Source organism: Eurypyga helias, unplaced genomic scaffold, assembly GCF_000690775.1.
Source record: "Eurypyga helias isolate BGI_N326 unplaced genomic scaffold, ASM69077v1 scaffold9808, whole genome shotgun sequence".
In the NCBI taxonomy this organism is placed as follows: domain Eukaryota; kingdom Metazoa; phylum Chordata; class Aves; order Eurypygiformes; family Eurypygidae; genus Eurypyga; species Eurypyga helias.
In genome coordinates this window covers 62592-76170 of record NW_010267591.1, presented here as the reverse complement: position 1 = coordinate 76170, position 13579 = coordinate 62592, and the positions used below count along the sequence as shown (strand labels likewise).

Sequence of the window (13579 nt, the reverse complement as noted above, 5' to 3'; positions counted from 1 at the left end):
TTCCTGCTGGAGCCCAGTAAATACTATATTTCTATACCTTCACTGGATGTTTACTTACAAAGGGCACCAACACACTAGGAACTTGATTCAGTGATGTAATTTTAGTGAGGGACAAAGAAAGGCAGGGATCAGTGCACCCACATTCAAGGTACTAAGCAGAATGCCTGCATCAACATGAAGACACATTATTCAGGGAATAAAAATGACATATAGTCAATCCACATCTGAATACCTTTGTCTCCTTTCCATGTCTTCTTCAGATTTACATGCCAAGCTCTTTGGCTTAGGAATGATTCCGTTCCACATCTGCAAACTGTGTCAACATGCCCTGACTCCCCACAGATCATCTTTGTTCCTGCTTACATGATATGAATTGCTGTTACTCCTCTGGTGGGAGGCTGCTATGATCTCCCCTCCCTTCAGGCTCTCAGCAAAGGGCCTTTCCATTCAGGCTTGGCTCACAGCAGCGGCAGTAGCAGCCTTGCTCAGAGTTGAGTAGCTGTAAGGATAGACTGCAACCTGATCATCTCCTGAGGCATCAGGTGTTGCATCAATTATTCAGACCTTGAAATTGCTAGACACAAACCTTAACAGATACTTAAGAGGAAATGGGAGCTCTCAGTGCATATCCAACTACTTCTTTAGCACTCCCAAACCACTCTTATGTTCCCTCCATGGACCATTAACTATTTCACCAGTGCCATAATTGTGGAGGCTGAAGTTGGTCATTCCACATGCATATCTGGAGACCTCCCTGGCTGCTCTGACAGGATAAAGGCTGGGGGCCAGCGTGCACAATTATCTTGCACTACTAGTGCAACCATGCCAACCTGTTCTTGAACTTCATGACGTGATTTTGTACATGTATTGAAGTGCTTCCCAGAAAATAAAAAAATGCTCAACAAGTGTCACTCATCACCATTACTTCCAGGAGTGACTGTCTCCCAAAGAGAGCTCTGCAGCAGTTGAATTGGTGGGGCTTGCAGATCCAGCCTGGGAGTCTTGACTGTCCCAGCCAGTCCCCTGGAAGTTTTCCCATGAAAGTGCAGCCAGGCATGAAATGGGAAAGGAGTGTCTTGCTGTAATGCATCCTGCCTCAAAGCTGGGAACACAGCCTACGCTAACAGCCTTCCTGCAACAAACCATTTCCCGCGCCTGCAACATCCTCCTCTTGCATCTCCCTGGGTCAGACAGAGGCAGAGGCCAGAGAACAGATTTTGAGTGGTGCCTTCAGTTCAACAGGAAGAATATGTGATCTCAGCTGCTCATTCCAGCTGTCTTGCTGCCTTCAGCACCACACTAAAGCAGCCCATCTGCTCCAAGCCCTGCAGCCGTGCAGCTGCCCTGTGCTTGGCTCCCAGGACTGAGACCACAAACAGGGTGATGGGGAAATAAGTTGCTAATAGGCACAGAGAAGAGACAGGCAAAGTCTTCCTCAGCATAAGTACATCTGCTTCTGCAGGGTTTTTGTCAGGAACTCTCACACTCACACCACTTGTATTTTGGGGGCTCTGGGAGGCTCCCTCCTCTCTGGCTGGGGTCTTTGCAAAGCCTGCCCACAGCAGGGAAGCAGGCAGACTGCCCATGTCTGGCTGTTGTGCTCTTTTAAACCTGGCAGTGTCGATGAAGCAGACTTCTGTTTCAGCTCATCTGAGAGAGCTGAGCACAGTGCGTGCTCTCAGCCCGAGAGATGAGCACGAGCTGCGCAAAGGACCCAGCTGTCTCTGGTGGCAAAGATGAAAGGGTCCGTTATCAGAGCTGGGAGAAGAGAGAACATTTGCCTTGAGGCATCTGGGCATGTCACGAAACAGAGGGTGAACAAGGAACAAGCAGACCTCACAGCAACTATGGTTCACTCCACTTTTTGAGTCTGCAAAATTGGTGTGAAAAGTTGCCTACACGTGGTCTCCTTCTTGCTAAGTTCCTTGTACTCCCATTTTCCCACAGGCTGGCTTCTCCACCCTAAGTTAGTACCCAGCACATCTGGGGACCATCAGGTACAGCAGCAGTAAGAGGGAAGGAGCTGCTCGGCTGCCTTCAGACATCTTTGTTCCCAAAAGCATTGGATGGGAAGAAGAGGGCTGCTGCAGCTCACTCCCCTGAGGCACACAGCAATGGTACTGATCCTGTCCGTGGGCTGGCCAGCACAGCTGCCGACAGAGGCTCTTCTTCACAGCCACTTCATCAGAGTAGGTCTGAAGCCCTGCCTTGGACTTCATCTTTGTAATGAGCAGTCATGGTCTGGCATGGGCCGTAATCCAGACTGTCCATTCTGGCTGGGGTTTGAGATCAATTTAGGTGCCCTAACCTACAGTGCTCAGCTTCAGGAGAGCAGTGAGCGAGGCAGGCTGCCAGGTGAGAAGAGAGAGGTTGGTGTGTCTGACGAAGACCAACACTGGATGTCTCCCTGCTCTGGGCAAACAGGAGTCTGACTCCACCAAATCACCCCCTGGGCCTCCTTTGGAGCCCTGTCTGGACACGCCAAACCCTGATGCAGGTAGTTTTGCTGGCAGCTGAAGTTGGGGACAGCCCTCTTTCCCCATCACATGCCCCATAAAGGGTAATTTGCACGCCTTCTGTCCCCTGACCCACGTGCCCATCAGAAACAGCACAGAAACAGTCCCGCAGTTGCTCATTTAATAAGGGCAAGATGGTGCTGTGTTTGGGAGGATTAGGGACACAGTAAGGGAAGCAGGATCAGGCTATTTTCCCCCCCTCAGAAGCTGCCCACCTTGCACTGTGGGAGTCAGGGCTCTGCGAGTGCATCCCCACTGGCACGTCCCATCCTGTGTGAGAAATGAAGGCAGCGGTGTCATGGCAGTGCTGAGCACTCAGGGCTGCCTCTGCCCTGCCTGGGGCTGAGCCAGGGGCAGCGCTGGGCTCGCTGGGCTCACCCCAAGGAGTGACCAATGCTGAACTTAGCCCTGAATCACCCTTTCCCCTTGCCCTGCTGAAATCATGTTTCCTTCTGCTGCTACAGCCAGCTTTCCCTCATGGGACACTTTGTACCTTTAGTACATCTTCCCTCCTAACAGCATTTCACTGATCTTGGTGGTTTTTTGGCTTTTTTTTTTTTCCTGTTAAACAGGCAAAAACAAGGGTTTGATCCAACTGCCTAGTTTATCTAGTCAAGCTCAGTAAGGAATGTCACACTGCTCTTTCCGCCTGCTTTGCATTTACGTAGATCATGTTGTTGGAGGCTTGGTTGGAGACCTCCCAAAAGGCATGGACGAACCCTCTGGCTACATAGGTAGAAAAAGGAGCTATGGAAAGGTCCTAACTCCTTTCTTAGGATAGAAGAGGGTCTGCACAACTGCATTTAGACCAGGATATATCTCATCTTGCTTCATGACTTCAGACAGGCTACATCCTGTATGTGGTTTTGTACAGAGGATCCTTGCTAGGAGCAAAAAGACAAGTCCTACATAAGGAGTAGTACAGGTTGTTCTCAATCTCTAGAGATGGAGTTATGCTCAACGTGTCTGGAAGGACTTCTTTCCACAGCTACATCCATCTCTGTCCTTAGATGGATGGACATGTCTAAAGGTGCACGTCCTTAGTCTTTACAAGGATCTCTGGATAAAAACAAACTGTTGAGGCAGGTCTAGGGTATAAAACAACAGGAGACATTTCTGACAAATATATGTTTTTTCTTGTAATGCAAATTCCTCCCTTTTGGGGCTGATGGTATTTCCTGAAGAGTGAGAAGTCTCATGAGGAAGAATGTCTGTGTAGAGACTGATGTTGTAAATTATCACACATACGGGTTACACTGCGAGTCGCACAAGGAGCTGGAGTGTTAGCACGAATTATCATGCACAGAGGACACTGAGCAAATGGGAGCTTCTCTGCATCCAGACAGTGCCTTCTGACAGCGTGCTACATATGCCAGTGTGAGGGGGCAGGGTTTGCGTGTAGCAAGGCAGGATGAACCCCAGGGGAGGTCTCCATCTCATGATGGAGCATCCCCAGGCAGGAGCGGGGCCTGGGAGCAGTTTCAGGGTTGCTAGGAGGCAAGGAGACCAGCAGGGCAGCCCAGGCACCAGCCTGCTCGGTAAGCAAGCAGTAGGCACACGTTACAGTCCCTCCCATCACTGACACTGAGATTATTGGGTGCTTCCCAGTCCCACTGGTGTGGGTCAGTGACCCCCTTTCTGGGAAAGCGTTTCTGTCCCCTGAGCTGGGGCTGGGAGGAGCTCTGCAGAGGCTGCCTGGTCCTCACGGGCTAACTGCTCGCTCTTCCCTCTGGGCTTGGTGAGGGATGAGGAGGGGGGCTGGAATGGAGGAGTTTGGAGGCTCGCCCAGCTCAAGATGCCATTTGTTTTCCACTTTGCTGAGCTATAAACAGGGAATTGTCCAGCTGAGAGAGTGGTAGGCACCATCCTGCCTGCTTGCCTCCCTCTGCCTGCAGAAGACAGGAGGTCTCCAGGAGGTGCGGAGAAATGGAGGAGCTGGTAACTACTGGGCTGAATGTTTGGACTGAAGGCAGGCGGGGCCACGGCAGAGGGAACCCCCTCCTAGCCTGGTCCCATGGATATTGCAGCCCAGCTGGTCAGAGCTGCTGTGAATTGCCAGGATGAGCCCTGCGCTGGCCACGGGCAGGAGCCGGGCAGGACAGCAGTGCTGTGAGCCAGCCTGGGCTTGGGGCTGAGAGTCACAGGCAGCCCCTCTGTCCTGTAGGGAAGGACATAGGCTGTCCACGTTGTCCCTTGCAAAAAGTATGGGAAAGGGATGTGATTAAGGAAGACAGTATAATGAATCAGGCGTGAAGCTGGCAGGAAGCCCGAGGACTCCCGATTCTTGTCTTTTAAATGCCAGACTCTGTACCCTCCCTCTGCTCTGTTCTGGTTGCATATTGGATGGGCCTTTGTTCTTCTGAGATAGCATTAATTTAACGTTACGGAGCGCGTGGAGGGTTTTTTTCCCTTTTCTGAATTCCTTAAACCACATCCTGTTGTCCACGCATAGAAAGCCTGTTACTGGTCGCAAACAACCTCTGAGGGAATTTTCCATGAAAAGGGGTGGCAGGATTTTGTTCCGTACACGCAGCATCAAAGATGGAAATTCTTGTATCATTCATCTTTGCCAACACTTTCTTTAATTAGACTGTGGATCAAATGAGCAAAAGAGCTCAAGCACAGCTCCATTGCAAGTCTGCTTCTACCATATCACCATCTGTTCTCCATGTACACAGACAGGTGGAGAGAAGGAGCTGTAGCTGTAGTTTGCCTGCCTTCCTCACGTTAGCACTCACATTCCTCATCACGAGGCAGACATGACCATACCATTGCATTTACCCCACTGCCTGCATGCCCAAGTTCCCCCTGCCCCGGGCCAGCATGTGTCATTGTCCCCTGAGGGGTCTAGCCACATGTCCACTTTGCCTCTTTACAGCACAGTGTTATTGTTTCTCTGCTGGTCCATTCCCTCCATCCTAAAATTCATGTGCATGCCAGACAGGTCAGATAGTGATGGATCATAGATCAATCTGTGCAATTGGCTTTGCCATGCCAGGGGATATTGCTTCAAGCTCATCCTCATTTGATGGTGGTTTAGGAGGTCAGGGGCGGAAATGTGTTTGTTTCTTTTATATTTTTTTAAATCCAAATAAAATTCCCTCTAGCCAGATACAAGTAATTTTCACAGGTTTGCCCTAGGGGAAACACTGCCAGTCAAAACTTACCATATTGGTGTTTATACCCCCAGAAAGTCCAAGCCACAGCAGGGAAGTGGAGGCTTTGATTCCCCTGATCCCTTTTCCGATAGCCACCCCACTGTTATGAAGCAGAAAGAGAACGTCCCACAGCAATTAGCCAGCCTGCGGCACAGCACTGAACATGCTCAGTGCCCCTCTAAAGCCAAATCGGATGCTTCATGAGTAGAGCTAGGATAGTGGCTCTTTCCAAACTCTGTCCAAGACTCCGTTTTCTCACTGTTGATGAGCTTTCTGAACCCTCCTGCTTTGCAGCTACTGAAGCGGTGGCAGCAGGAGGGGGTCTGTGTAGAGACCCTGTGACTGGACACGGGGGACCCTGAACACCAAGCTGGGATCAAAGACATGTAGAGATAAAGTTCTGTGTAAGGAGGAGTGGAAAGCAGCCAAAACGCTTTAATTGTCTTACTCTGCATATGTTAATGTATGAAGCATCATTAGAGACTGTGAAAGAGTAAATACATCCTTATCATGGCACGAAGACAACTTATATTCCTAGAAATTATGAGTCAGTACAAGCTGATATTATTTCTCCATCTCTCTCTGTGCTATGATTATCTTTCCACCCTCTGCTTCCTAGCTCTCAGAGCATTAGCTTTCCCCCACAGCACCATAACTGAGAGCACCCGCCTGCCACTGACTGCTATTCATTAACATCCATTTAAATGAGTGAGGGAGAGAGACCTGTGTTTGTTGCAGGGACTGTGAACAGTAATAGATTCTTTCTGGGGACTGTTGTTCGCTCCTGGAATTTGCCTGCACTAAGCTTTGGGCTTTTGGTTTGTGATCAGTGGTGTTAACACTAAACCATGCTTAAGGAAGTGCTGAGAGCCCCTATCAAAAAGGTAAGAGCTCATTTCTCCCTGGCCTGGTTTTAGCCCTCGTACTGGGTCTGCGGGTGACACTGCCCGGCTGTACGAGGTCTGAGTCCTCTGCACTGTGCGTACCTCTTTCCATCCGCTGGACATCTGTTGCCGTGAATTGGTTTCTTCTTCTTATCTCAATCTCTCTTCCCTGAGTGCCAAACCTAAACTGGGGCTGCAGCCAGGATTTCTCATGGATAGCTGATCTCCTGAGATCACCCCGTGCCAGAGCAGGGATCCTGCAGGAGCACAGTGGGGAGTCTGAGTGAGACCAGGCTGCGTGCAAGCCCACGGCCAGCCCGGCTCCTGGCTGTGGGTCCCGACAGCCCTTCCTGCCCATCCCAGGCAGCTCTGCTGCACTTCCACAGCACCCTGTCTGCAGCATTGGACTCCCTTTGCTTCCTAGCCACTCCGCTGCCTGCCCTCCATCCCAGAAACTGAGCTGGCCTCGACCTCAGCAGGCAGCAGCCTTTCCCCACCCCATCGCCCCACACTCACCCACCCAGCTGCCCCATGGAGAGCTCTTGAGGAAACCTCTGCTTTCCCTGCCATCCTGCACGGACTGTTCCTATAGCCCATACAGATCCTCCTCCCTCTCAGGGCTGCCTGCACTGGCTCTTCTGGATCTACACTGTTACTCAATGCCACAGCGAAGTCCCCATCCCATGGAAACTGTGAGCAGTCCTTTTCTTGTTGTGAGAAGGTAACATTTAAAGGCATCCCTTGGGCTATGCTATCTGGCAGCCCAGCTGGTGCTCTTTTGTGTGAGTGCCTCTTTTTTGAAATGCCAGCTCTGGTCTTAAAGCCAGCCAGCAGAAGGTACGGCTCACTCTCCCTGTAATTGATTCCTCATCACTTGGCACTGGCCTTTATTCTCCCTTTTGATGGGGAAGAAGGAATAATACAGATTACAAGACAAATGCGAAGATTGCCTTGTATGGGTAGAGCTAACAACAGGATTGCTGGTGTCCTGGGATTTTCTTTGTGTTTGCCTGTCTCTGGTCAGCTGGAGAGATTTAGGAGCAGATAGATGGCTTGTCTTTGTGTGTGCCTTGCCAACAGGTGCCCTTAGGAAATGCCAGACATATCTGATGGGGAAGATGGGGAAGGGGCGACGGTGACAGAAATAGGTAACAAAACTGGCCAGCTGGATTTGGACTAATACAGGAAACTGGGCATGATTGTAGTATAAAACCAGGCAAAAAGGGTGGCTGCAACAGCTGGTGCAGGAGAACACTCCAGATGGGCCTTTCCCTTCCCCACTGATGGGAGGCATGGGGCTTGGAGAGCAGGTCCCACTGGGCCTTCAGTTTGTGACCACTGGAAAGGCAGAAGAGCGTGAACACTTCTGTTCCCCATTATTTTCTTTCTCAGGTCTCGTAAAATGTTTGCTATGTTTCCGAGTTCCCCTCATAATTATCCTTCTCCATTATCATCATCACATCATGTCAGCAGATAAAAGGAGGTAAAAGCAGTTTGCTGAAGATGGCAATGGGCTGTGGATGGGCTTCTCACACCCCACGTGTGTGTGGAATGTGCATTGCTCCAGCATTACTGGGAAAGGGAGATGGTGTGGTTCTTTCCCAGCCTCCTTAACAGGGATTGCAGTCGGGGCTATGAGATCTGTCTCCCCTTCCTAACTCTGATTTGTAAGGCAGTCGTGGGCATGCTGTTCAACTGGTTTGACCTTTGGTTTTCCATGTCTAGACAGGGGTGGTGAAACACTGCACGTTGTGGCCAGATAATGAAGCTTCCTTTCCAATTGCGAACCTTTTGAAGAATGGCTGTTCAAATTCAATGTTGTTCTATTAGGGAATTTGGGGGCCAAAAGGTTGAAACTTTTTTCCTGATTCTGTAAGGACATGGAGCTGTCAGCTAGAATATGCTCAGGCTTGGGTTGGGTTTAAGCCAGGTATTCATGGCCAGGGCTTCAGGGGCACTAATTTGCATTCCAGATGCTTCTCTAAGTCCCTTTCTATCTTGCCTTCACTTCTTTCCTGGGGCATCAAAGTTCATTTGCCACCTGATTTGTCCCAGTGCTGGCTCCTCAGCCAGGCTCTTGGCGTGGCACATCCTAGCTGCAAGTCCCCAAATGAGGGTAGAATACACAGCAGTTGTTTTTAATCCTTGCTTGCTAGCAGCTTCATATTAATTCTTTGTTCACCCTCAGTCCCCCAGCTCACTACCTCTGGCATCTATAATTAGCTGCTCTGAACAGACTTTGTTGACATTGATCTATGGGGTTATGTAGTTCCTATGTGGGCCATCAGTTGGGCCAAGAGCCTCCATGACAACTGGGTATCCTTCCTAGAGAGACTTTCTGTCGCAGGAAGCTCGTGAGGGCAGGGAGGACACCAAGTAACCAGTGGCTCAAAACTGATTTTGCTGGGGGCTCTGTAGTGACTTCTCTCATTCTTGGCAACATGTTCCCAAGAGGGAAAACCCACTCACTTACTTCTGTCTCTCCAAGGTTGTGCAGTGCCAGCTGGTCTTGAGAGAGAGAAACAAGTTATTTCACTCCTCACCTTGGGTTGTGGTGTGCATCCCAAACTGAGTACCACCAGGGAAGGGAATTGGATACGCTCTCCCTGTCTCGTCAGGCCTTCATCTAGTTTTCTCAGCTAACCTTAGTGCCAATGTTTCTGAATATTTCCAGGCAATAACATGCCCCTCTTTCCTCAGTTCACTAAATTATACACATATTTCATTCTTTTAACCTTTTCTTGTAAGTCAGCCACTCAGAATCTAAACATTTCATCATCTTTATTATGCATCTCTGAACTCCTTGTGATGTATCTCTTGCTTTCTGACAGCCAGGAGCTCAACAGGGGTGCTTCCAGGTCCCTGTCCTTCACACAGTGTCCTCAAGGCCAATGTGCCAAGAATGAAGAATTTCAGGGGATTGTGTAGGAGGGAGGTTATGTAGGAAAGTCTCTTCCCCTGTCTCTTCCCTGACCTCTCGCTGCTGCCTCTCAGAAGGGTGTACCCGGGTGGAAATGCAGCATTCCAAGCGCAGGCAGGCTGTGGACATATAAGTAAGGGTTATTATTGCCTCTCTGCTCTCAGGTGTAATATGTCTGTGTATGGAGGCCAGAAACACTGATGAGCAACAGCGTGACTAGAGTTCTGATTGATTTTTTGGTTCACCAGCTGAAATGAAAAAAATAAAAAAATATGTTTCAGGTCAACCCTGAGTGAATGTTTAAAAATGTTTTTTCACTGAAAAAAAAAATGAAGAAAAACTTAGCTGAGGAGATTGCTAAAAATATGCTTCAGGGAAATGAACTGGGTTGCTTGCATTTGTGGGCGGAGAGTAGGGGGTTGTGACACTGTTTTCAGAGTGAGAACTGTAAACGCTTTCAGATTTGTTGGCTTTGGTTTTGGTTTAATGGCAGATGAAATGTTTCGGGAATTGCTTTGTTTGAAAGAACTTGAAGCCAGTGTCGATTCACAGGGTCTTTGTATCCCTCTGAAAACATGGGGCTGGGATGGTACAGGCAGTGCGGTACAGGCAATGCTGCCCGGCACCAGCAAAGGCCGGCTGCTCACTCCAAGGCTGCTTCCAGACCAAATGGAGACTGGGGACACAGGTTGACTTTTTGCAGCTGATGGCCAGGGCAAGGAGAGGGCTGTAAGCCACATAGCATACATCGGGTGTTAATGGTGGATGGGGAGAGGCAGACACATGTCCTGGGCTCCCCAGTTCAAGTGGGGTGGGGAGAAACTGGTTCAGGTCCAACTGGAGGGGCATCAGGATGGTCAAGAGCCAAGATCAGAAGTCCTGGGGAAGAGAGGTGGAGGGAGCTGGAGCTCAGTCTGGCAAACAGGAGGCTACTATCAGCCCTTGGCCCCCAATTGTTTGAAGGGCAAATTCAAAAATAACAGACCCAAAGTCATATGAGCAATATTAAACAATATAAAGGGAATAGCAGCCACAACTCGTGGCAGTGGAAGTTCACACTGGGCGTTAAGGAAAGCTGATTTCCTCAGGGGGTTACCAGACTTGGCCAAGCAAAGGCATGCTGCCCTGATATAGAGCTGGAGACAGCTTCAGGCAGGAGGTTGGGTGGGATGCCTCTGGAGGTCACTTGCTGCTAGCATTTCTGCCACCCCCTTCTTGTGCCACCCCCGCCATGCTACAGACTGCTTCTTTATTGTCCTGTCCTCTCTGTCTTCATCTGGGTCTGCATCCTCCCTTGGATAGCCCAAATGGATGAAACATTGCCAGCAGCATTTCCCCATCAGCCCAAGATGTTACCCTGGGGGCTATCCCTGGGCCGGCTGGGTCATACAGCTGTGGCTCGAGGCTCTACGCCAGGGGCCAGCCCAGGAGGCTGGACTGCCTGCGGGTCCCGGCACACCAGCACCCAGGTTCTCTCTTACAGGCTCCTTGAACCTGCTAGTTCGCGTGCGGAACAAGCGAGCCATCGACACCCAGGTCTGGTCGCTCAGTGGGAATCGGGGGAACATGTGGCAGCAAGCACACGTGCCCATCAACCCGCCTGGGCCCTTCCAGGTAAGTCAGGTCCACAGCCAAGGAGCCGCCTGTCCTATCCATATGCCGTGGGACATGTGAGACTTCCCAGCAGACATCTGCCTCCATGGCATGGGGGCTGCTCAGGCACAGGGAGGGCACTGGGACCTCTCCACCCGCGGGACTGGTGAGCTTGGTGGATGCACAGAAATCAAACCACCTCTCTCTGAAGCCATCCAACTTTGCTACATGAAAGCATCAGTTTGGCACTGCAAATTTTCTGATTATTGCTGGTCTGAAAATTGCTTGTCAAAGAAGCAACCTTCTGGTACCAGGTCCATGCGACAGGTCTCTTGGTGCTGAGCAGCTGGGAGATGCTGGCCCATTGGCATAAAATGTCTTTGAGCACTAGAAGTTTCTTCTAGCATGCGCTACAAGAGCCCACCCCCACAGTCCCCCTGGTTTAGGACTGTAGGACAGCTTGTGAACATGAAACAGGCACTCTATCTGCTCGCTGAGCCATTCCTACATACCTGGGACGTGGGCTGCTTTGTTATTGGCTGTTTTACTGCTGATGTTTTCACCCAACATGCTGCTTTGCCACTGTAGGGTTGTTTTTGAGAGCTGGGTCTATGCTGGCTGGTAAGTTGTGGCACTGTGGCAAGATGCCCAGCATGATTTTGGGTACTTTAAAATAATAAATAAGAATTTAATTACTCTTGCAAGCACTGTTCAGTGTTGGTTGGTTTGTTAGTGCAGCACACTTAATAAAGCAGAGCTCTACATGCTCATTTATTAATCTGCGGATGCTCAGCACACAGGTCCTGTAAGCAGTGGGGTTCAGCTCTCCAGATCCTGTGGGTACTGGAGAAACAGGGAGGAATCATTCACTTGGGGACCTGATAATATCTGGTCTGCACCCTGCTCACCTCTGCAGAGTCCCACAGCACAGGAAGGGTCCTCCACAACTGCAGCCTCACGCTGGGCTCTGTCCCATGCCTTGCTTGCAGATCATCTTCGAAGGTGTTCGGGGCACGAGCTATGAGGGGGACATCGCCATTGATGACGTCACTCTGAAAAAGGGGGACTGTCCAAGGAAGCCAATTGGACCAAATAAGGGTGAGAGTGAGTGTGCCTCAGAGAAAATGAGTTGGTGGGAGTGCATACATGGATGCATGCGCTAGGGATGCACAGCTGATTTCAGAGCACGTTGACATGTTATTGGGACTCAACAAGATGGTTGATAGCAGGAATCAGCACAGGGGCTGTCAGACTCTTGAACTTGTTCGTTAGAGTTGTAAGTTAGCAAGAGCTTGGAGGAACAGCCAGATCCTGTAGGGACTGGGCTGCCAGACACTGCTCAAGTCTGCACCAGTATGTTGAGCTGGGGCTGCCAGCCCCAAGCAGCTAAAGGCTTCTTCAGTATATCATTTCCTGAAAAACCTAGATATGGGAGCTTTGGAAAGGCAAAGACCTTCTGCAGGCTCTAATTGCCTCTGCAGCATTCAGTCAGTTCTTCAGGAAACAAAATCTGCTTTTGGGGGCCTGGAGCCAGGGAGGGCTGAGTTTCTTCCCATTTCTGCCTGAGCAGAGAGGCACACCCAGGCAGGGTATTGCGCATGTGGGATGGGAGCTGTGTATCACCTCCCTCCCAATCCTGACAGTGAGTGCTTGACCTAAATCTCACCAGCCCCTTTCCAGTCCATCCACATCATCCTGGTGCCAGCATTGCAGAGATGGAGACAACTCCATGCTCGCCGAGGTGCACCGTAGGTTGAAGCCATAGCAAGGTGTGTAAGCAGTATGTATGGCATCAGTCCTTGGGTGGGAAGTACTGGTGTGCCTGGTGCCTGAGTCGCGCCTGCGCCCTCAGTAACATGCCGCAGGAGAGCAGATGTTCGGCAGATGCAAACCAGAGCCAGATGGGTGCTTGTGAGCAAGATCCTGTTTGTCTTACTTGTTTTTGAAGGACAAACCCGTGTTGAGGAAGAGTCACTTTCAGCAATTTTATTAACTCCAGAGGTGAAGAGGGAAACAAAACATCAAAAAAAGTCAGAACACCCTGAAAATGTCAAAATTTCAGGTGCAGTTAAAGGTCTGTTTTGGCCTCAGATGGCCAAGCTGTAACCAAAACTCAAACAGAACCTTTTGTTTGGCACAAGCTGAATCTTCTGGGGAAGAAAGGAGGGTTGGACTGCAAAAGTAACTGAGATTCAACCTCTTCTCCAGAGATGGAAAAGAAATAATTTTGGGAAGCCTTGAGAGTGCCCAGGGAAGGCTAGAAAGATCTTCCAATAGATCTAGGAGATGATTTGTGGTTTGGGGTTGGGAGGAGGAGAAGCTACGACACTGATGTGCATGGACTTGTTTGATGAAGTCTGGATCTGTGCCGTCACTAATTCTTTTTCTCTCTTCTCGGCTGACAGCGGTTGCTCTTCCAGGAAGCGGTGTCCCGGCCTTGTACAGCCCTTGTCTTTGTGGCCCATTGACTTTCTTCCTTTACGTGCTGCTCAGATGATGGCAAGCGAG

At 50.1% G+C, this 13579-nt stretch overlaps 1 protein-coding gene across 1 annotated transcript in view; it reads left to right on the top strand.

Moving 5' to 3' along the window:
• The window catches only part of MDGA1 (MAM domain containing glycosylphosphatidylinositol anchor 1), a gene marked incomplete at its 5' end in the record, with an annotated part of 95106 nt that extends 81527 nt beyond the window's left edge, over positions 1–13579 (top strand). The window contains 3 exons of the mRNA XM_010157477.1: positions 10962–11092; positions 12061–12169; positions 13477–13579. Of these exons, the coding sequence (XP_010155779.1) occupies positions 10962–11092; positions 12061–12169; positions 13477–13568 (332 nt within the window). The remainder of the gene's footprint in view (positions 1–10961; positions 11093–12060; positions 12170–13476) is intronic.